General features: G+C 34.3%; 2 protein-coding genes across 2 annotated transcripts in view; both read left to right on the top strand.

Annotated features, from left to right (window-relative positions):
- LOC110412322 (tRNA (5-methylaminomethyl-2-thiouridylate)-methyltransferase) overlaps positions 1-9214 on the top strand; it is a 16817-nt gene extending 7603 nt beyond the window's left edge. The window contains exon 10 of the mRNA XM_089782898.1: positions 8213-9214. Within this exon, the coding sequence (XP_089639024.1) occupies positions 8213-8560 (348 nt within the window). The 3' untranslated portion in view covers positions 8561-9214. The remainder of the gene's footprint in view (positions 1-8212) is intronic.
- A 1785-nt stretch (positions 9215-10999) lies between these two features.
- EMB2738 (GTP-binding family protein) lies at positions 11000-21002 on the top strand. Its single transcript, XM_021423508.2, has 12 exons — positions 11000-11474; positions 11853-11920; positions 12697-12780; positions 12929-13222; positions 14342-14481; positions 14852-14939; positions 15365-15547; positions 15795-15956; positions 17736-17929; positions 18229-18379; positions 19358-19523; positions 20489-21002. The coding sequence occupies exons 1-12, from the start codon at positions 11114-11116 to the stop codon at positions 20554-20556; spliced, it is 1959 nt and encodes a 652-aa protein (XP_021279183.1). The 5' UTR covers positions 11000-11113; the 3' UTR covers positions 20557-21002.
- The last annotated feature ends 2907 nt before the right edge of the window (positions 21003-23909 follow it).

The following is a 23909-nucleotide window of genomic DNA, read 5'->3' as shown; positions in this document are numbered from 1 at the left end:
TAAATAAAATAAAATAAAATCCTAAGCTAATAAAAATACTGAAAAAATAAATTTCCATATGCGCCTGCGTCACACCCTCTCAAAAAAAGGGTGAATAATATACTGCACAAGCAAAACGTTAATTGTCAATCTTCAGTCCAAAGTTAACCAGTACAACATGTCACCTCACTTGCTTTGTGGAATCTTCCCTACTATTTTTGGCTTCTACTAATCATTTTTATTGGCTTATTTGTACCCAGCTACATGACAGAAATCCCTTTAGTCAATCATCATTTTCCAACTTTGTCCTAGCTTAGAAAAATATGTTCAGTCAAACCCTTGTCACTTTATTAATCTGATTGGATGCTTGCATTTTCTGCGTGATAGTTGTTTTGATACTATTTTTGCAACTATAGATTTGAAGCCAATTAGGTATCATCTCATGTGAAATTGTACGAGGTAGAAGACAAAAGGAATATTCTGTTGCTTCCTCTCAAACGAGAACTAGACGCGTTTCTCATATTTTTATATGCCTTTTTTGGTTAGTTTTAGATTTATGAATTCGATTGTTATTTTATGTGTGGTTTTTGAGCTAGGAGCATTTAGAGTTTCAATTGTACTCATATACTATCAAATAATAGCTAGCTACTAACAAGGAGATTTTTTTTGACTCTTTCCGAGTGCTTTGTTCTTCAGATCTATCCAAAGCAAAAGAAAGGGGAAAAGTGTTCAGTTGCTTGCTGAGCTTTATAAGATGACTAATAGAAGCTCAATCAAACAACCTTGCCTAATAAACTGGAATGGGGTTAGTTAAAACAAGTGAAAAAGATAAACGAATTTCAAATATTATACAAGAAATTAGCTTTGCAAGTGTACGTTTCTTATTAGTGCCCACCCAACCAATAAAGTGGATAACATTCGATTCAATAAATGGCAATGTCTTTAGATTTAGTAAGTTATAGAAGAGGAGAAAGCCCTAGGAAAAAGGAAAGTCAAGCTATTAGCAAGCGTGAAAATTCTTCAATTGCTGATATCTCAAGTTAAGGGGCTGATTGATCGACAGCTATTAAGGGCCAACAATAGGACCAACAGCTGCGTGAGCCTAACTCATTCAAGGTAGTTCCCTTTGACCAGGTATATAGACGTTTCACATATGAGAAAAAGAAAAAAGAAGATTAGCTGTCAATTAATGTATCAACTTTTGTTCTATTTTAAATTATTGTGAAGTCAGTTTTGCATTTTTTGTCATTCTATTTTAAATTTTTGTTGAGTCAATTTTGCATTATCTACATGTTTACTAAATAGTTGGACTTAATTGCATTTTAATAAGTGTCAGTTATGGTCAGTTATTCTTGTAGTCTAGTTTAAAAAGAGAGCTATGAAGAGGAATAAAGCAAACTTTTTTTTCTAATCAAATTTTTAGTTTTGATATCGAAGAGTTCTCCCTAATGAGCTCTTATTTTTTGGTTTTTTAGAGATAGGTCGAAAAGGTAGAAAAACTTATAAATATAACTTGTAAGCTGAGTTGCTTTTTGATTTGTAGCCCCAAATGTAGGTTACGGTTGGCCTTGAAATCTGTTCAAGACAATTGTGGCCAATCCCTTACCAATTTGAGAAACCATAGTCGAGCATTTCCTTCCAGGTGGAAGGACGCTAACCCCACCTTTTCCTCTGCTAATGTTTGGTAGTGACGAAAGAAGCGTTTACAGTGACTTAACCATCCTAGGGGGTCATAAGAGCCATCATAATGGGGAAAGTCAAGTTTGGAGTATTTTGGCACAAACTTTCCTCTGTCCAGGTTTTACAATCCCACACTTTGCTCTCCACGACCAAAGTTGTTATTCCCATCTCCTGTTCCCTTGCCTGCCAATCAGTTTGCAGATAGGTCATGAGAAAGTTCTTCTAATGGGGCTGTAACTTCATTTTGCCTTGCCTCATTGTTAGCCTTGTCCCTTTCTTTGTCGGCTTTATCTCGTGCTTGATTATCCTAATTCATAGCCATGAAGGCTTTAAATTGTTGTTGAAGAGTACAAGAATCTCCCATAACCCCTTGCTCTAATACTAGATTGTTATAGGCCCTTGATTGTGATTTGGTTATGGGACTTTGCTATCTGATATCAGAAAGCAGCTAGCCTTGCAAGTTATATTTATGAATTTTTCTACTTTTTCAACCTCTTTTGAAAAAATTAGAAAATAAGAGCTCATTAGAGAACTCATAACTGGAAATTTGAATAGAAAATAATGGTTGTTTTATTCCTCATAACTCTCTTTTAAACTAGATTACACGTATGATTGATTATAACTGAGTCCTATTAAGAAGCAATTGACTCCAATTATTTAGGAAATATATGGATAATGCAACAATAATTTAAAATAGAATGACAGCTAATATATTAATTGGTAGCTAATCTAATACATGAATTAACAGTTTATCTTTTTATTCTCTTTTCCATGTGTGAAATGTTTGTAAACTTGATTTAAAGTAACCACTTTGATTGAGCTACTGTTTGCTACTATTCCTGTTGTTGGCCCTAAATAGTAGCTTTATATCCGATTACAGAAAAAAGCCTACTCTGTACTTTTGCTAGTTTAACATTGATTTTTTTCAAGACACTATTAGCCCTGCCTTATCGGACAATGTCAGTTAAAAGCATGTCTCAGAATCGGATAGAAGAGAAAAGTCACTTGCCTAATAGGTGATATAGTGAACCAGCCCTGTCATTTTGGTCAAGAAAAAGGGCAAGGAGGTCCCACTATCTGATATGGGCAGCATGCCATGCAAAAGAAGGTCCGATTGAGCACTTTTTTCTAGATCTTATGTTTGCAAGATAAAAATTAGACATCACAAATGTCTTTGAAGGTAGGTGCCAAGTAATATGCGAAGTCCGAGTATGAAAACACAATATAACTCGTGGAAAAAGAATAGCATCAAGGAGAACAATATTTTGGTTGGACGCAGTATTCATGTCTTCCTTCTCACATGATGGGGATCTTTTTCATTTGAACTATGCTTTAAACATTTACCAATCTAAGAATGTAGTTTGAGTGAGGCCTTTGAAATTACAGTTTTGACTAGGCTAGACAATGTACATGGTTTTCGTTGTTGAGTATATCTCATTAATGGTAGAGTAGCGCAACATTTTTTCCAGTGTTGTTAAGAAAAGGGTACAAAGAGCTATAGAAACGGTACAAGGAACCATAGGGAGGTGTGGTATTTTGATTAGATGAGTTTTTTCAATGTCTATCAAAGCAAAGATAGACAGCTTTTGGGTTTGGTTTCTTCATAAAGGTATATATTGTGTGCCTATAAAAAAGGCAAGTGTACAATAAGCTAAAGCTTACCTTAACCCAAGAGAGACCATTGGTTAAAGTAGAATCAATGATGTTGCTATTTGGACGGACTAGGTAATGGTGAGTTCTCTGGCTTGACTTCGTTCATTGAGCTCAGCTTTTAAAAGTTCTTGGTTTGCGCTTTGTTATGTGTCGACAAGTCTTCTTGTTAATAGCTAGCTATTATTTGATAGTATATGAATAGAATTGAAATTTTAAGCGTTTTTAGTTTAGAAACCATATAAAGATATACATGAAGGAGTTGTTCAGCTCATAAATAATAAACTAACTAAAGAAATCACATGGGGATATAAAAAGTGTCTAATTCTCATTAAAGGGAAGTAATGGAATATTTCTTCTGTCTCCTGTTTAATAGAGTTAACACATGGTGACACCTAATTGGCTACAAACCTATAGTTGTGAAATTAATATAAAGAGAATAAGCATGTGGAAAAAGCAAGCGTCTAGTTAGATCAATCAAGAGATAGGGGTTCAGCAAAAAATCTTTTTTATTTTTTATGCTAGGAGGGTTGGCGAGTGATGATTGGTTGAAGGGAAACAAGTAGAAGCCAATTAAAGAGTAGGTACGGTCCAACGAAACATGCGGGGTGACACATGATTCTATTGATTAGCTTTGGATTGGAGATTGATGATTGACTTTTTACTTGTGCGCTTTGTTATTAACTCTTATTCTAGATCGTGATTAAGTCGCAAGGCAAAATAACAAAAAACAAAAGACTATTATTCACTTCTGCAGTGAAACTTTTGCACTCAAATCCATATGACGAAAAGACAATTATTTAGTGCACTAATAAATCTAGTGGATGAGCTTCAATATTCATGAAAAGTTAGGTTTGAAATGATCCAATCTATGTTTTGGAATCAAGACAACTTATCCTACTAATAATAAGAAAGTTTTAAAGGCCTTCAACATTTATAAGTAGAAGCTTCTTTAAGTCTCTATTTTGCAAAGGAGGATAGGAACTTAGAAGTCAGCTAAAAATGATTCAAGTGTAGCAATAGATCTTTTTACAAATCTTGAAAGAATTTCGCAAGAAATCTCTCAAGTGGAAGAGGAGAAGCTCGAGTGTGGACAAAGGTTGAGTTTGTTTTGGTTGTATTAGTCTTTTCTCGAGCTAGAGGTCGTAAGAAGAGTAATGCAATTGATTTGAGACCGCATTCATGGTCTAAATGACAAGAAAAGGTCACTCCTCAATATATAGTAAAAACTCATTGCGTAAGCTGTCACTCTTCGTGATCGGAGAGACTAGAAGAGTATGTCGACTTTTTGTAGAAGATTTAAATAAGTAGTATATCGACACAAAGTAGTGTGTTTTAGTGCATGACTTTTACTGTCTTTGTTGTATTTGCATATATGAGTCAAAACCTAGTTTCAAGATTCTATGTTTATGCTATAATGATAATAATAGAGACTTTTTACGTGAAAATATATTGAAAATTCACGTGAAAGTTGAAATAAGGGGTAAGAATAGTGTATTACTAGAGGTTTGCTTATTAAGATTCCTTCTTCCTTGAGTCTGTGCTATTTCAAATACTAAACCTTATTAAAGAAGAAGCTTTAAGTTGAAAAGAGCCTTGATCACCCGTCAATACGACATACAAGCACAATTACCTTGTAAGTCAATTGTTTGTATGTAACGATAATACATGTTGCTTGATAATAGCTTGCCATGAGAATAGAAAAAAAGTCACTTATATCGTTGTGTTTCATCGAATGGTTTTCGAGGTCCAATTCATCCATGACCAAAGTGGCTTCCACAAGTCGTTGAATCATTATTTGTGAGCTCAAAATCTTCACTTGTCGCTCCAAGTTAAAATCCCTGTGAATAAATTGCAGACATAATCTATTTTGCAATTCATTGTACCTAACAACATTTGATATTAAGGGATTTGGTACTTCTGTAATGCCTGGTGAGGGGAGCCTAGGTTTCGGGGGTGCCTGGGGCAATCAGCTGCATCGTCACAACATGATTGATTTCCCCCTTGAAAAGAAAGTTGGCCAAAAAGCATAAAAAGGCATTCTTTTAAAATTTCTTAAACCAAACTGATACTCTTTCTATGTTCGTAACAGAGGGGAAAACTCATTCATGATGAAAATAAAGGTAAAATAAAAATTTTGAGTCTATTCCAGATTGGAATATGGGTAGGATGGCAGACTCAAGGCTCATACATACCAGAAACCACATGCGGAAAGGCACTTTTTACCTTACCCACCCTACACAATATAAAAGCAATATTTTTTCTATAAAAGAGGGGGCTTCCATTCCGAACTCCATAGGCCTAGGGCTTTAGAATGCCCATTTTTCTTACTTGAAGTGAAAAGGGGATATTTGCATTCAGGTTAAACGTGTATGTAGAGCTTTTAGGAAGGAAGTCGGGATTCAAGCGAGAATCCATGTTTTATTAATATATATAGTAATTGGTTAGCTGATGTTTGGGAAAGAAAGGATTAAGGTAGGAAAGATGCCAATTCCTCTAAAAATGCATATTAGCTGATTGAGTCAGAAAGCTAGCTTAGGCACCGTGGGGTAAGACTTTCTTCTTGCTCCAATCAGTCCACAATTCTTGGTGGAAAGAAAGATTGAAAGTATAGAGCAAAAGCTTGCTTTTACATGATTCTTCTTTCCCTAGATTTTGTCAATTTCTTCTTTCTGAAAGAAATCTCTATAGAAGGAATCAAAGGGAAGTACGGTTTCAATAGGGGTCATTTAAAGGAGTTGATGATTGATTGTGCATCCAAGACCTTTATACCTTTAGTTGCCACATGGTTCGAGGGTGATTAGACGCTAGTACCCATTGGTAAGGCAGAATCACTTATTTTTTAAGAGCGAAGTCAGAAGGTAAGAAGCAAGCCTTAATGAATAACTAAACGCTTGATAGGGTCACTTCTTAGCGAAGGATTCCTTCAAATAGCTCATCAGTAGAAGTAGTCCCTTGGTTAAAGATTCTTTGGCCTTCCTTCTCCCGAAACCACTTCTAATAACAAATCTGGATCTAGGTCTCAAACTCAAATGCTAAAAATAGCTTAAGCTAGAAAAAGTATTAGTTGAACAACTTTAATGGAAGGTCCAAAAACTTCAAGCACAACTGAGGCATTTCTTGTTTAGAAATAGGTCAACTCCAATACGAAAGGAAAGACGTAACCCCCTAGGATTTAAGTAAGATCTCGACCCTTACTTGTGTAGTTAGTGCAAGAACAAGATTAGCAAACAAATATGCCATTATTCTAGTCTTTATGTGCTGTGCCCCTTGGTGTGCCTCTTCCCTTGCTCTTGGCTCTCGCATTTGCAATAACTACTGATGGGTGAGGCTGCTTTTCGCCAAAGCTGCAGTCATTTCTTGTCTTCCACATGTTCTGGCACTAGTTTGCTAATAAGGAAGCACAATCCTCAGTTCCAACTCCTTTGCTCTTAAGCTGATTGAGCATAGAGCCTAGCCACTGATAAATCTGGTAACCTTGTGGGAGGGTATTGATAGTTGTGAAGGAGACCCAAACACGAATTTCTTCTCCTCTGACACAGCAAGTGTTCTACCGTTTTTTCACCTTTATCATGCAGTGTGCATATAGGACTACTTATCTCCTGACTCTTGAAAAGATTTTCCTTTTTTTGGGATGGCATTTGGCAGGCCTTCCACACCACAGGAAGTGAGACTCTAAAAATGAGTTTGGGGGTGGGGGTGGGTTGGAGTAGGAGCGTTTGCCTTATTTCAGGGCTTTTTTGTTTCCCTTTGTGTGCTGCTTGTATCCATTGACACCGTGTTATTGCCCCATAGTTGCTGCTGGCAAATTAACAGGTCTGGTATATTCATGACTCGGGGGATATGTAAGATGCCCCTATCATTTCTGGATTGAAAATTGGATTGATTACTTCCTCTTTCCATTGGTTACTCTCTGAGTTGATGAGTTCATTCACTTTATGCACTTACGGGTTATCCATTTCCTCCATTTGGCGCCGATTTTTGATCTATCTATCCTTCAAAATTCTCTGTCCTTCCCTAACCTTCCGTTATATTTCTTGTTTTAGTTGCTTCCTTCCTGTTAGCAAACTCTTCCAAGACATGAGGGTCGCCATCCTCCTTTGGCTTCGCCAGTCATAAATCAAGTGAGGTGGCTTATAGTCTTTCTTGTGATTGGGTGACCTGAGCTCTTTACTATGATCAAGCTTTGGCTGTCTCGATGGACTGGCTTGCCTTGTGCTCTGGCCCTATTCAAGTAAGCTATAATCCAAGAGGTGGAGGGGCATAAGCACCCTATTAAGTTTTGATTCTTCTCTGGGTTAATCCGATTGGTTGAGGTCAAAGAAGTCCTATAAATACCTGTCACTGAACATAAAAAGATTGATCAGTTGGGATTGGTCCCCCCATCAGCACAAGTCTGAATCTCTCCCTGGTAAATCTTAGTCAATGAAGACATTAAGTGAGCTCTTTAGTCGACACCTTTGTTCCCATCTAGTCGAATACTGGCCCTCCTGCCATGAACTTATGAAGGAGGGGTAGGTGGATATTACCTTCTTTGATCAGCACCCACCTCTAGAAAAATGGATCCCTTTTGATGCCTGCCCATTGGAGATCCAAAGAAACTCATGATGTACAGGTCTATAGTTTGTCTCAACTGAGCCCTTAATCGTCTTGCTACGTTTCTGGTGAAGTTGTCATATTCTTTGGTTTTGGCACTCTAGCTGTTACTTGACCACCAACCACATTACGACCTGAACAAAAGCTACATGGATGAGATGGTGACATTGGAATTTATGTGATGGGTGACTTTTGTTTTAGATCACTACGCATTGACAATCTCTTTGAAAATGACCTTACTGTGGTTTCCCATTCGTTCAATGGTGTGAGGCTTATCAGTTGTAGCTAACTAGTCTTAATTTTTCAGGTCAGACATGGTCCTGGCTTTTATAACTGCAGTTTTGAATTGGTGTCTGGTGAATACAGCAGTGAAGATGTTGCAGTTGTCCACTTACCTGAAGATGATCAAGGCCTGGCAGCTGGGCAGTTTGCAGCCTTCTATGAGGGACAAACCTGCATAGGTTCTGGTGTTATTTTGGAGTCCTGGGATGATCAAGGGTTTCCTGTTTGTGCAAAGGCTCTTGAGATTGCAAGAATGGAAGATAAATCAAAGCTTGGGAAACCAGTTAAGATCAAGGCAAAAGCAGAAGTTCCTCCAGAAATATCTGTTCACAATGACAGCATTGAACTTAACAGAAGCTTAATCAGTTTTTAAATTCCTGTCTCGGATTAAAGAGAACATGCATCTGAAGAGGAAGCAACGACCACAGTTTCAGTTAATCGGCTGCAAAAGCTCAGAGAGATTGGTTACATATACTTTAAAGTTAATTTTTGACAGTTGGAACTAGCCATTGGATCTTCCTAGTGACCCATTGCAATGGAATTTAAGGGGAGAAATTCGTTGGCTGTTGTAAGAGTTGTAAGAGTGTTCAGCCATGGCAGCCTCTTTTGTCTCGGAGCATTCACACGTTAGAAAGTTTGTCCATATTTTCTTCAGGGGCTGCCCTTTTTACTGATTAGCTCCTTGATTACGATGTGTTTCTCCCATGTTATTGTATATCGTTGCGATCAATTTATACTGTTCTTCAGGAGTATGGCTTTTCCCATAATTGAACATGAAGCATGGACAATTTTAAGCAGTTAAGTGCCTTGTACTTTCCATGGCCTAGAGAAATGGAGTTTTCATGGGACATGTTTCTTGCGCACATAATTTGCCCAATGAAAAGAGTCGTACTACGAAGCCATTTTGCTGTCTATTCTCTATTATATCGGTGATAATTTTTGTATATTGTAAATTGATCAGCCCATCATGAATTGTGAACAATTTTGAATATGAAAATCATAACTTTTTACTCTCAGCTTTTCCAACGTCAGTAAATGTTATCACATGGGAAAATGGTGCCTTGAGATTTTTTTTTAATTTATAATATATGAAAAATGAAAGGAAATGAAGCAGAAATTGCTTGCAAGAAGCTTTAGTCAAGTATAGAAAAAAAATACCTAATAATAAAAGAAAAAAAAATAATTAAAATGCTTGGATCAAATATGAAAAAAAAATGGACCAACTTTTTTTTGGAAAAGGTATAATATCATAAAAACTGCAGTATACTTTACCAGCCCATTTGTCTTAAGATTTCTTTGCCAAATGTGGTGTTTTTAATTCTTTCCATTTCTAACTCTTCCCTCTGTTTTTAATACTATTTGATTTTAATTTCCCATGTTGTTAGGGTTTCACTTTCTTTTCACAGGTTTAATTAATTTGGTTTTTTTTTTCTTTTGCGAATTTGTTTGTTTTGAATTCCCTCAATTACTGTTGATGAAAATTTTGCTAGAGATGCTTTTTATTAAAATATGTTAGATTAATGGAACATTGCAATTTTTTTTATGATATCTTTAAAACAATTATAACAATTTATGCTCGGATAAATTAGTTAATGAAGTTCTTTAGTAAGTTTTACACTATGTTGATTGCTTTTTATTATTTTATCTGAAAATATTTGGTAGAAAAAGTTTGGTTTAAGGAAAATGTTTTTTTTTTTACTTTTTCTCATGAATGTTTAATAGAATTTTAATTCTGCAATTAATTAAAAAAATTCAATCAATTTTCGATGAAGTGACCTAAATCTAAAGCATGGGGCACCTATGGGCTATGGAGGCACAAAGATGGAGAAAGAGATTTTTATTTTTATTTTTCTTGCAAAGGGTTTAAATGTTATTAGTATATAGCAATAAAAATCGGATTGAATAATGATTCATTCAAAGTGGTAAATTCTATAATAAAGTCATTACTTTTTAACTTATTGTAAAGTTAATTAATAAAAATTATTCGATATATGAAATTAAATTACAATTATTAATTTAAAATTCATATAAAATTGATAAATAAATTCAACTGGTAAAAAAAAAATCTTTCTTTGGATGGAATCTCTTGTTATACCTTATTAATAGAAGTAGTTTATTTGCATTGCTTTTATTTAATGGTTGAAATTTATATTATAAATAAGATTGTCACTATAATAAATTAAAAAGTCAAAATTAAAAATGTATAACAACAAAAATAAAAACACAGGTAATTTAAAGTTATTGTTGAAAAGCCTAAATGTAAAGTTTTTAAAAGTTATGATAAAATTTTTTTAATGTAAATCAATAAGAATTGATATAAAAACTTATAAAAGTAAAATAATTAAATTTAAAATTTTAACGTAAATGTATAAAAATTAACATAATAAATCAATTAAAAAAATTTTAATTTTAATAAAAAATAAATATTTAAATTATATTCTTAGACTAAAAATATTTATAGTTAAATATTTTTAGTCTAAGAATATAATCTAAATAGTTAACTATATAAAAATTTTAATTTTTAAATAAAAAATAATAAAAATAAAAATAATTTTAATTTAAAATTAATATAAAAAAAATTTTGACGTAAAAATGATGAAAATTATTTTAAAAACTTATAAAAGTGAAATAATTAAATTTTTATATTTAATATAAATATATGAGAGTTGATAAAAATATTTTAGATAAATTAATAAATTATGTAAAAAATAATAAAATATTCTATATGATTTCAGTATGAAAAAGTTACAATTTTTGAGAATTATTATAATTGAAAAAAAAAAGAAAAAAAAAGGCTAAAACCTCCCAACGGAGAAGAGGATAAACCTCTCTCAGTCAGTGAGTCCCTCTTCCTTTAACCGCCAAACCTTCCCATTTCCAATTCTTTTTCCAAGCTCAATACTCAACAGCTTGAAAGAAGCTGAAAATGTCGTGCTTTCCTGTTGGCCAACTCTCCTCTAAATCCCTTCCTCTTCTTTCGCCCGCTCCCAGACTCTCCGCTTTTCCTCTTCAGCCAATTCGCTCTGCTTTTTCTCCTCCATTGCTTCTCTCCTTTTCCACCCTTCCTTCTCTCCTTCGCTGCCGCTGCTCCTCTGCCCCTTCTCCCTCTCCTCACGAAGAGGAATTCCAAGATTTACTTGAGGTAGAAGATGAGGAAGAAGAAGAAGAAGAAGAAGAAGAAGAAGAATCTGATGACGACTATGCCTTGGACGTGGACGCCCTAGAATCCGAAGCCAAGGACGCCTTTCGCCGCTATGCCTCTTCCTTGTCTCGCCAACTAACCATCGGTAATTCCCTCCCATTACGCCTCGTCTCTTCATATTTAAAATGAATTAGTTTGTACTGCTTTTGTTCTTCAAATTTTAAAAGTCAAGCTATAACTGGTTAGAAATGAATGACTAACTAACGTGGGTGGAACACTAATTAAATGAAAGATGTTCCAAGTAAAAGTAGAATCAAGCATTTTGTTCTCCAAAAAATATTTACATTTTTAATATCTTCAAAAGTAACCTTTGCTTTTTGCATATAATTCGCTATAGGCTTTTTGACATACTAAAATCGCTTCTAAGTTGTTTCCTCTGATTTTTTTTGTATTGTTTGTGCTTAAGAAAGACATTATGACATTATTTTCTGAGACCTCATAAGTCGTTATGCTCTAATCTCAGAGGATGAGGCAGATGATTCCAAGGAGTTGAGTGGAAAGCTGAAGAGACGTAAAAGTGCAAGTAAAAGTGTAAGTAAAGCTTATTTTGTCGAGTTATTATTCTCTCTACTTATGTTATTGCCATACTAAGTAGCTTCCTTGTTTCTTATACGGGTGACTTGGAAACCTATTGCAGCAGCTGACTATAAACCATATATATAGCTGCAACTTGCAAGGGAGATTTAATTATCTTCTTCATTTTCTCTTTCTTTCTATTTTGTTGCTGCAGATTTCTTCTTCCTTTCTAATCGGTCGATTGTTTTAAAACCTTTTGGAAATTTTAGTGCTTAATAGAAAAAACATTTGCAGCCTGGAAAAAGTTTATGTTCTTGGTCGGAATTCCCTCTGATGATGCTGTATATGCATTGTCAAGGCCTTAATACTGTGCAAGAGTTCTATTGATTCATTCCATGTTTAACATGTGCACTAGCAAGCAGAATGTTATCAGTAGATCGTTTTAAGGTTTTTGGTATAGACAAGTTAATTCATGGGTGTTTGTAGCTGCTTCATATCTTGTAATTGCCTTAATTTGGTTTCACATTCATTAGAATCATATGATGCTTCAGCTTTAAAATTTGAAAATTTGGAACAATCTATGATAGAAACATATTGAAAGTTGAGAGTGTAGGCATATAAACTTTTGTTTCATTTCTGAAGTGTCTGCTTAGTTTACGGATATAGTTTGAACCAATGATTACTGTGATTAAGTGCAATTAAATCTTTTATGATGTAGACTAGGGACTCTATCTTATAAAGAGTTTAAAATATTGTTGCTACTTAGTGACAATTTTAAAATCCTTTGGCAGATCCCTGACCATCTTCTTCCAAGGGTTGCAATAGTTGGAAGGCCAAATGTTGGTAAATCAGCATTGTTTAATCGCCTTGTTGGGGTATTTAATCACTAATTTTGTCTATTATTCTCTTTTATAATTCCCAATTCATTTTGAACATCTACTAAACCAAATTGGTTGCATATATGCACCTAGGTGTGTGTTTTTAGATTGTCCATGTCAAACTCTTTCATGGATTTTATCACAGGGCAACAGGGCCATTGTGGTGGATGAACCTGGGGTTACCCGGGATCGTTTGTATGGTAGATCCTTCTGGGGAGATCATGAATTTGTGGTGGTTGATACTGGAGGGGTCCTAAATGTGTCAAAGTCACAAGCTAATGTTATGGAAGACTTGGCAATTACAACGACCATTGGTATGGATGGCATTCCGTTATTCTCCAGGGAGGCAGCTGTTGCAAGGATGCCTTCTATGATTGAACGGCAAGCTACTGCAGCTGTTGAAGAAGCATCTGTCATTATATTCCTTGTGGATGGGCAGGTCTACATCCTTCTTCTCGCATAGATTGTTTATTTTTCCTTTTGAAGCTTTGAAACAAATTAATAAAAAAGTCAAGAAAAATTATCTCGAACATTTGAAATCATGTCTATCATCTGCTGTTTGATTGAGTTAGTATTTATCAAAAAAAAATTTAGGATCTTTTATTATCTGGAATAGAAAAAGAAATGATCATTGTTTTTAACTTTGTTTAAAATGCAAAGTAATAAACAAATAAATGCAATCATTCTTGAAGGCTGAAAACTTCTCAAATTCTAGGTTGTCATTGTAGTAATGGAGCCACGATAAGTTAATAATTTGCATTTTGCAGGAAAGAAAAAGGACATGAAACAATTAAGTTGCATCAAGTGGTTGCCTTGAGTGCCTCTTTGCACAAGGTACTTGACTAGACACAAAAGGCAAATCACTCCTCCTTGTAGGTATGGAATATGTTAAGTAGTGTTATTCCACATCAGTGAAGTTCAAGGTTTTTCCTAGCCTAATGTTTAACTAGGGCTTTCCACATATTTGCAATTGGTTAGGTTGGATTCTTAATGGAGGCATCATTACTTCATCTTGCCTTGCTAAAGTGTTGTAAACTTTTATATTTTTACTCCATCTCTTCTGACTTAGGCAAGCAAGGTGCTAAGCACTGATGTGAGTGCCCCTGGCTGCACTTTTTTAGTTGTTGCAAGAGCATTAGGAAAATTTTAAACGAAGATATGAAGAAGCTAAATGTCAGTCTTAGGATTACATGCTCTCGGTAGGGAAAAAAACTCTGGGAATTAAAATCTAGGAAAACTTATGCATCAACAAGGTGAGTAACATTAAAGTGAAAGGAAGGTTTGCTCATAACTAGTAGACATTTAAAAATTCCTATTGTCTCTCAGCCAGTCCTTGGTGCTTAAAGAATTTGGCTTGAAGTTGTGAAGGTTGAGATTTTTGTTGACTGGATAAGATGAGAGTTGTCTATGGGATTCTTTAAGGGTCTGATTATCTACTTTTATGGTTCTTTATCTTGGTGGCAATCTGACTTGTATATGAAAGCCAACAAATATATTCTTCTTTTTCTTTTAAAAAACTATTAACCTGCCAAGTGGTTGTTTGTATGATACTGAACAGGCTGGTCTAACGGCAGCTGATGCGGAGATTGCAGACTGGCTTCGAAAAAGCTACTCAAGTAAATATATTGTCCTTGCAGTTAACAAGTGTGAATCACCCCGAAAGGGAATCATGCAAGCAGCGGAGTTTTGGTCATTGGGGTAATTCTTAATTTCTGTTTCTCTGAAAAATTTGGTGTTCAGTTATGTGCTGAATGCCTATTGGCTATGCCTTGAGTAATCGACAATGTAGTTTATGGTTTGGAAAGGCATTAAAACTTGTTCCAAAGAACTGACTTATTGGAGTAGCTTTCTCTCTCCCCTCTCTCTCACCTCTTTCCGGTTTTCCTTTTTCTATTCTTCTTCTGTAACTGACTTTCAGGAAAAGAACTCTGCTGGTGACCTGTGCCTTTTTTTCCTTTGTTAGACTTGCTTGTTATGTCAAGTTATCTCTTACTTTGGACCTAGGAAATCTGTTCTTTTCTTCCCCTTCGAATTAATATTGCATTAACTCTTTCAACTGCACAACCAGGTTCTCACCAGTTCCTATATCTGCCTTATCTGGGACTGGAACTGGGGAGCTTCTTGATCTTGTTTATTCAGGGTTGAAAAAGATTGAGGTAATCTGGCTTTATAATTTGTCTTTGTTAATGATTTCATTTCATTTCTTGCCCATAACTTTCCATTCCCCTTTTCACTGTGAAACTGTTCTTATTCATGCTTTGCAGTTACTGGCATTTGTCCTTCAAAGATCAATTATATGTTTATATCTATCTTGATTATGCATGTCAACCAATCCATATTTAATTCTGCTTCATCCATTAATTAATTGAATGACGAACTGACCTTTCTTGGAATTACTATGATTCCAACTTTAGTTGGGAGATTTGTCATACATACTGCTTATGTTTATATATCACGCTGTGTATGGATGGAGTTGCTAGCATGTTCCGTATCTTTTGATAACTTTCATCTTAAAATTTTTGCTTAATAATGAACTTATTTCTTTCCCTGCTAAGTACATGGCTTCTTGATTACTTTGCAGAATCCAGAATATAAGGATGAGGAAGAAAATTATGTTCCTGCAATTGCAATTGTTGGTCGACCGAACGTTGGTAAAAGTAGCATTTTAAATGCTTTGGTTGGGGAGGATAGAACAATTGTGAGCCCAATCAGTGGTACCACTCGTGATGCAATTGATACAGAATTTATTGGACCTGATGGCCAGGTTTCTCTATTTCTGGAAAAACCAGTATTGTTTTTCCTATAGTGAAAAAAAGAAAGAGAAACCTGTATTATAGCTGATATTCTATTCATCTAGGTTTTGCTTGAGTAGGAGATTAGACTTTTTATGCATTAAAGGATCAATGATAAAGAATGAGTAGTAAAGAGAATATAATATTACCCTGAGTTCTGTTTGTTTTTGTATTCCAACTGCTGTTAGAGGCTTAATACAGAGGTCACTCATTTTGCAGAAGTTCCAGCTTATTGATACTGCTGGGATCAGAAGAAGGGCATCCATAGCGTCATCAGGTAGTACCACTGAGGCTTTATCAGTGAACAGAGCATTTCGTGCCATCTGCCGTTCTGATATTGTTGCTCTGGTCATTGAGGCCATGGCTTGTATAACTGAACAGGTACCTCGTCCTTGATTTTCTGACAAGCCGTGTTATTAATATTATTGTTTTAACATGCTTGGACATTCTCCCTTATTGGAGTATAGTGATAGCCATATTGCACTGTAAGTAGCTCCTGAACACACAGAACAGAATTATGTTAAGAGAGAATATTTTATTGTGTTAACTAAATCAAGTTATAACAAGTCGCTTTATATAACAGTTTGATAACTCGGGCCAAATCAGTATTGCAGTAAATCTTATCAAATTGTTGGAAATATCTGTATCTATCTATTTAATGATAATGATTGCCAAATCAGAGCAACAATAGAATGCACAAGCTTTTGATTTAATCAGTAAATGATTCATGTATAAGCAAGGTAAAATTACCCCTTAATCAGCAACTTCTACTTACAGGAAAGTGGAAATAACAAGTCAGTGATACATGTGCCAAAAAAGAATATTCTTATTGCAGCTGTTGCTACCATTACTTTGATTCTTGAAATTGAAGAGTGCTTGTTACAAAAATGTAGTGATTTTGACTCCCGTGAAACCTTGGTGCCAATCGGATCTTGCCACTAGTTACTATTGCAGGTTCTTAATTTTCAGCATTAGATATGATTCAGGATACTTGCTCTTTTATTTTGTTGATGGAATCTCCTAGTAAAGTGATGGATAATACTAGGGTTGTAATTTTGTTGAGTTAAGTCAATATAATGAGATACTCAAGCTCAACGCAGTTTAAAATTTGATGCTCAAAACTTGATTTGAGTCCAAGCATGCTTCATTTCAATCAAGAATTGGCTTGAGGAAAATTATTAGAGCTTATTTCAACTATAATAATTTGAAGCACATGCTCAAGTTCAACTTTGATCGCATGCTTTTTTCGAATAAACTATTTATGATATGATTTACATATGTATATTGTACACAGAATATGTTATAAGTATATTTAAAATTAAATATATGCTTACGCTTGTGAGCATCTTGTGTCAAGTTTCAGTATACTTGATCTTTGCTTGAGTTGCTACTTGATCTTGATTTGTTTATAATAAACAAATTGAATCCTAGTAATTAGCAAGTAAGTCTGAGTGGCTTTTAAACTGTACCAGCTCGACTATACACCTTTGTTTCATGTTCAAAGCCCCTCCTTTAGTTTTTGTTTTGATTGAAATTATTACCCTTGAAATGTGGCTCCAGCAAAAGCTATTTATGAGATAATTTGGCATAAAAGAACGACTCATCACTATCTGCAGATTGGATATACACTGTTTTTCTATGAGAGTGTGTATATGGGTGTCAATCTGCATGTCTGCTTTCTTTTTGGTACAACCAGTACAAGATCCCTGGTAACTTCCACGGCATCTGGAATATAATCATAGCTAGCCTTCCCTAATTCAAAGATTAATATTTGCTTTTGATCTCTGCAACATTCAAGGTTGAGGGATTGTTGAGATGGTTTACATGAGACAAAAATGAAAAATACAGCGCATTCAAATTCTTGCCCCCTTTTTGGATGCTTTTTCCATTGTCTTTTTAAAACCTTTGTGTAATAACTGAAGTGCTCACCTTTTAGTTGATTGAAGATAATTTACAACTTAGGATGTTCAGTAACTAATTGAGGGTAAATTTACTGATAACCAAACTTGAGAAAATCCTTTTTAGAAATTATCTTACTGATATCTTTGGGATATAACAATGGCCGTGTCTTCGCCTGTTAATCTGATGAGTTGCTGGTCCTTATGTTTCATTTTGATTATTTTGTTAACTGTTAGGTCTTGTTTTATCTCGATGTCCTAGGATACTAGAATTGCTGAGAGGATAGAGAAAGAAGGAAAGGGTTGTCTGATTGTTGTAAACAAATGGGATACTATACCAAACAAAAACCAGCAAACTGCAACATACTACGAGCAAGATGTTAGGGAGAAAATGCGCATTCTTGATTGGGCCCCAATTGTTTATTCAACTGCAATAGCTGGTCAGAGTGTTGAAAAGTACGTTTTTAACCTGCCATATGTTGTCAGTTTTTTGTTACAACTGAATTTATGATCATCATGATCCGTATCCATTTAAGATATTCAAGATTATACTAATAACCAATGGTTGTATTGTCCTATAATATACAATGATAGACAGGATGGTTTACTTTTTCCTACTTTCGTTTTGTCTCCTTGTTCTTTCTATGCTATATTTTCTGTTGTGGTATACCATACATAAGTATCACTGGTATATTTGCAATGTGGTCTACAACTTGTCTTAGCTATTTTTGTATTCGATGTTGTTTTGGGTTCAGGATAATTGTTGCAGCTATTACAGTTGAAAAGGAACGGTCAAGAAGACTTAGTACTGCAATATTGAATCAAGTTATACAGGAAGCAATAGCTTTTAAACCGCCTCCTAGGACACGAGGTGGCAGGAGAGGACGTGTTTATTATTGTACTCAGGTATATTTGTTACATGTCAAAAATAATAATTATGTCAGGTTGGTATCTTTGGGATTGCTTTATTATCTATATATGTCCATAAAACAGATTCACCTTCCTCACAAAGTTTAAGATGTTTTGCAGTTTATCTTTTCTTGTTCTTCATCTTTTTCCTCCATAGTTTTTAATTATTTCTTCAGCTAGCTGCTTCATCTATAAACCAATTCCTTTTCTTGAATCATCTCTATGGCTGCCACCGTACAGAAGCTTTCACATTGCAAGCCATTCTTCTCGATGCCAACAATTGGAAGTACTTTTTGCAGTCTGCATCACACTGAATTATCCATTTAACCGTAATGCCATGAGATTTATCTGTTATTTGTCACGTTGTTTGAAATTGACTTCTTGCAGCAGTAGACATGAATCGTTAGCTCATTTCTAAGCTAGGGAGCAGCCAGCATAGAGAGAAATTGTAATGTGTTTGTGCAAATGGACCTAGTTAAAGGCAGCAATCTTCACATTTGAATAGGAGCTTAGTGTGTGTAACTTGTATGTGTGCTTTGGCTAATATTAGTGGTTTGCAAGTACTACACCTCTTTGTGCATCATCGTAAGCAGCTTAGTGTATGAGTACTATTACCATTTGTACACAACTATTGTCGAAGTGGTCTTTTTAAAAATGTGCCTCGCTGCCACATTATAGTTCTTATACTTTTCAAAAAAAATAAATATAGTACAGATTAGAGGCCACTTTTAGTATCTCTAATTAGATAGGGGAATGGTACATAGATGGAGATGCACTTGACGAAGCCCTCTTTTTGTTTGATACATAACAAGTAATCACCCAAAGCACATCCTAGGGACACTTTTTGAGCCCTTGACTTCAGTTCTGTGTACTTGTGTTTCTTGGAGGAGCATGTTCTTTTGCAGTTGTTAATCTTTCACTTGTCCAATGTGGTTTCTGATGGTTCTTTGTATCCAATCCTATCTCCTTTTGCAGGCTGCTATTAGGCCTCCTACATTTGTTTTCTTTGTTAATGATGCAAAACTATTCCCGGAGACTTACAGGCGTTATATGGAGAAGCAACTTCGTACAGATGCTGGGTTTGCTGGTACTCCTATTCGACTTCTTTGGCGAAGCAGAAGAAAAGTGGAAAAGGGTGAAGGTCAGTGCAATTTCTCATACCATTCCAGAGAGTGATGATTTGCAATATTATGCTCAATTGAAAGAGTTATCAACATGGGTTGCTAACTCACCGTCTTGCACAACCAATCACTGTTTTCATGTTGTCACAAAATGGTGCAATTCCAATGTGGCGTTGCCATGCAGTTGTTTGACCATGGCCCCACTGCCACCATGGGCAGAGTGGTAACCACCAGTATATTGTGTGATGCATTAGCTCGTATCCTTGCACTATTCTTAATGCCTCTGAATTTATGTAGCATGTCATTGTGAACCTTGATTGCTGTGATTATGGATCTTATATTTGGCTAATGTGTAGCATTAACTATGAGATATCTTTTACAAAGTACACTTATGGTAAGTGCAGCACTTATCAAAATACTCTTTTGCTATTTTGATTCAAGTTTGTTACGACCAAAAACATTGATCTATAATTTATTTGGAAATTATTAAGAAATGAAAGGTAAGCAGATGCCTAACATACAAAGACATCCAAAAATAAATGTCACCTAAAGTTTACTGGTTTTCTGTCGAGACTAAATTTATAGACTTGTTCTCTTATAATTGCATTAGCCCATATTGTCAAATCTTCATTATATTTGAGCCAGTGTTATAATATTTTTATAAGCATAATTGTTTTATATTTGTGATAAATAATGCTGTTTGTGTGAAGTTTCATCATCTCTTTAGATCATATGTTTTTGATGTTTGAAAGTGCAACTGTCGTACATTTGAGAGTAGTAATGAACTTAATTTTTTGGTAATGCTAACATGTTAAAAAATTTTCAAGGCTAAATTTCCTCAATATCTGGTGTCAATGAGACGACTTCTGTTTCTGAATAAAATAATCAGCTAATCCTGCTTTTAATATATAGCCGAGTGGAATCTTATATCCAAATCATGTAATCTTCAAACTAACAGATTCAACTTTCCTTGAATGGTTTTCAGGCAGGGCCGCAACAAGAACAAGATCAAATCTTGCACCACTTGATGGAAAAGTGGCATTAACTACATAAAGAGATATTAATCTTCCTCTCAGGCAGAGATGGGAGTTTCTTTGTTCTACTCTAGGGCTTTGTTTGAAGAAGTTTCAGGAGGATGTCTTATCTTTCTACCTCCATAAAGGCTGGGTAGTTTGTATGCAGCAATCTTAGAAACCCCAGGCTCCAGAAGGTGCATGTGTCTGAATTCAATGTTGAATACATACGGATACCACATCCAGATATTGTTGTAAATGCTATATAAACAATTATTTTAAAAGCAGTTCTTCGTAAGCACTCATCTTGGGAAAGGCACTATGAAAGAGTAAAGAAGAGATTGACAGTTCACATATGCATAGTTTAACTGTGATGATGATGTATGTGGTGGTGGATACTGTAATTTAGGAGAGTGAGCTTTGTTGCTATAGTTGTACACCATTTCTGATATGTTTATTTAAGAAAGAATAAGATGGCTTGTAGTAGTATGATACACTTAAATTCTTAGCTTTTCAAGTTACAGGAGATGTCTGCTTCTTTGTCTTTCAAAATGTGTCAATTTTGATTAGGTTGGGCTTGCCACTTTGGTAATTATTCCTAAACTGAAGTTTCAAATAGTGAAATTGTTCAGCAGGTTTTGTCAGATTACTTTGGACCTCGATCTTGAGTTATACGCAGGCAGTGGACAAACATCTTGTTTATCAGCTATTTGGTATCCTAGATTCTTGGAAATGCCGTGTGAGCTGCCTGCAACAATTGAGGGCTGGATCGTCGTTGCTGTGCTAGGTATGAACACTGAAAACTCCTTTCTGCATTTTCTTGAACATGCATATTAACCACGGATTTATTAAGGCCTTCTGAAGGGATTAAGTGAATTTAATATGAAAGACAGAGTATCATATAAAAGCAAAAAGATTACTGGGTGTTGAGTTAGTAGTCACACCTCCAGCTTTAAGATGGAGATTCCAAGTTACAATTCCCTTCCCCTGTCAAAAGCTTTAAAAATTAGACAGGGTAGTAGCATCAATAACTTGGTGGTCATGGCATGTCGTGGCCGACAAATTTCATTTAGGCATTCGTGGTTGGTGACAGTGTTTAATGCGTGGGGATCAGTGTCTTTAATGCTTAAGTTTTTGGTGTCAAAATTGAATCACTAAATGTTGCTCGCCATTCCTTTTTTCTTCTCTATAAGGATGATGAGTCCCCTAACATTCGTAAGCAGGGTTCACGGATATTATTAGGCATTTGTGATTGTTGTCATGCTATGCTGCAAGGAATTGATGTCTTATACTGAATTTTGGTGTAAAAGTTGAATCACCAAAATTTCTCACCATTGCCTGTGATGATGCTTTTTTCTTCTTTATACGGATGATGAGTCTCCCAACATTAAAAGGACTTCCTACCAGCTTTATTTTCGATGTTTTATGTGAGCGAATTTCCTTATTGTATATGGCGTATGGTGATTAATTATGAATTAAATATTTTTTTATATTTATTAAAAAAGCTTTTGAATTATTTAGAAAATTTTAAATAAATCATTATTTTTTATTAAGTTAAATCAAGTGTTTATATTTTGATAATATTTAACAAACTTATTTAAAAAAATTTAAAATTTTTTTTATATTTTTATTATGTTTAATCAACTTTTTATATTTTTATTTTGAATTAAATAAGATTTTATATTTTTATTTTAAGTCAAATAAGTTTTTATAATTAATGATTGACTTAGTCGAAATGTCATATATTTTTATGTTGTGTGACGCTGACATAGTATGTTAATATGTCATAATTGATTATAGTATGACATGTTGACATATTATAATTAATTATGATATATTAATGCGACATGATAACATGACAGTATGGCTTTCTTTACTTTTCGTATTAACGTCATGTGGATAAAAAATTACAAATGGTATTTTGATTAATAATAATTAGTCAATTATTAATTATAAGATTTATTTGACTTAAAATAAAAATACGAAAATTTGATTGGATATAATAAAAAATTAAAAATTATTTGAATTTTTTGAATAGTTTAGAGATTTATTTTTAAGTATCATGTCTATTTTTATTTGGTCAAAGTACCTCAAAGGTCACTCAATTATAGAAATTTCATCAATTTAACCTTTTATTCCAAAATTGGTTAATTTAGTCTTGTATTCTAAAATTTTGTGCAAGAGTCTCTCCACTTAACTATCTAAATTAACCATTAGTGGTGCTAAAGTGACATTGATGTTATGTTGACATGTCAGACGATGTTAATGTAATGTTGACATGTCAGACGATGTTAATGTGATATTGACATGTCATAAAATTTATTTAGCTAAAAAATAATTTTATCACATCAATTTTTCTATGTCATGTCATAAGAATTAAATTGAATAAAACAGTACAAGGATTAAATTGAATAAAATATAATAATATAGGAATTTAATGAGTACTTTAATCATTATTTGTTTCGCATTATATGTGGGAATGTTGGCCTTCCTTATAAGTTGAAATAGTGTTTGAAGTGGATAAAAATCTTGAAACATTATAGTTAAATGCAATTTTTGCTTATAATATGAAACATTGTAGTTAAATGCTATTTCTACTTGTAATATGAAATTTTGTTATCTTCTGTTTTATAGAGCTATTTATGCAATTAAAGAAAAAATATATAATAAAATGACATTATTGTATTAACTTTCCATTTGCACTAGGAATGAAAAAAATGTAATAATGCGATTAATTACAAAAATATCAACTTTATTTAAAAACATAAACTTTAGTTACAAAAAGAATTATAATATCCATATAGTTAAAAAATAACTTGTGCAACAATCAAAATAACAAGAACCAATATAAATCAATCAAAAATATCAACCATATAGCACCATTAGACTTTTGGGATGCTTTCTTGAGTTGAAACTGGTGCACTATTGATTTACTTTTTTATTTCTATTGCCACTTGAATGTTTTAATGACAAAAATAAGACAAAAACATTATTAATACAATGTAATTAATTTTCTTCCTACCATTAACTTCCTTGTAGATACGAATAATATACAATTGTAGTTCCCAATTGCAACTGTTAGTTGATTTCCCTTACCAATGCAGGAAGGGAATTAAAATTAATTTCACCAGCATTGATAGGGGAAAGAGCCTAAAACAAGTTACATTATCCTTATAATTGTAGGGAATGATAAAGATAAAGATAATTAGTTGATTTCCCTTACATTATCACGCGCACCTTAAGTAACACCATGCCAAAATCCAATCATACATAAGGTGCCAACCATGCAAGCAAGCCCTCAATCACTCAATATCTAAACCCTAAACCCAATTCCTCTCAAAGGATTATAACGCATACATATCAACCAGTCACACATGCTCTGTCTCCTTTCGA

The sequence above is a fragment of the Theobroma umbraticum genome, unplaced genomic scaffold (assembly GCF_002168275.2).
Source record: "Theobroma umbraticum cultivar Fairchild unplaced genomic scaffold, ASM216827v3 scaffold_95.0, whole genome shotgun sequence".
NCBI lineage: Eukaryota > Viridiplantae > Streptophyta > Magnoliopsida > Malvales > Malvaceae > Theobroma > Theobroma umbraticum.
Note: the sequence above shows the minus strand (reverse complement) of the source record. Positions and strands in the feature narration are given on the sequence as shown.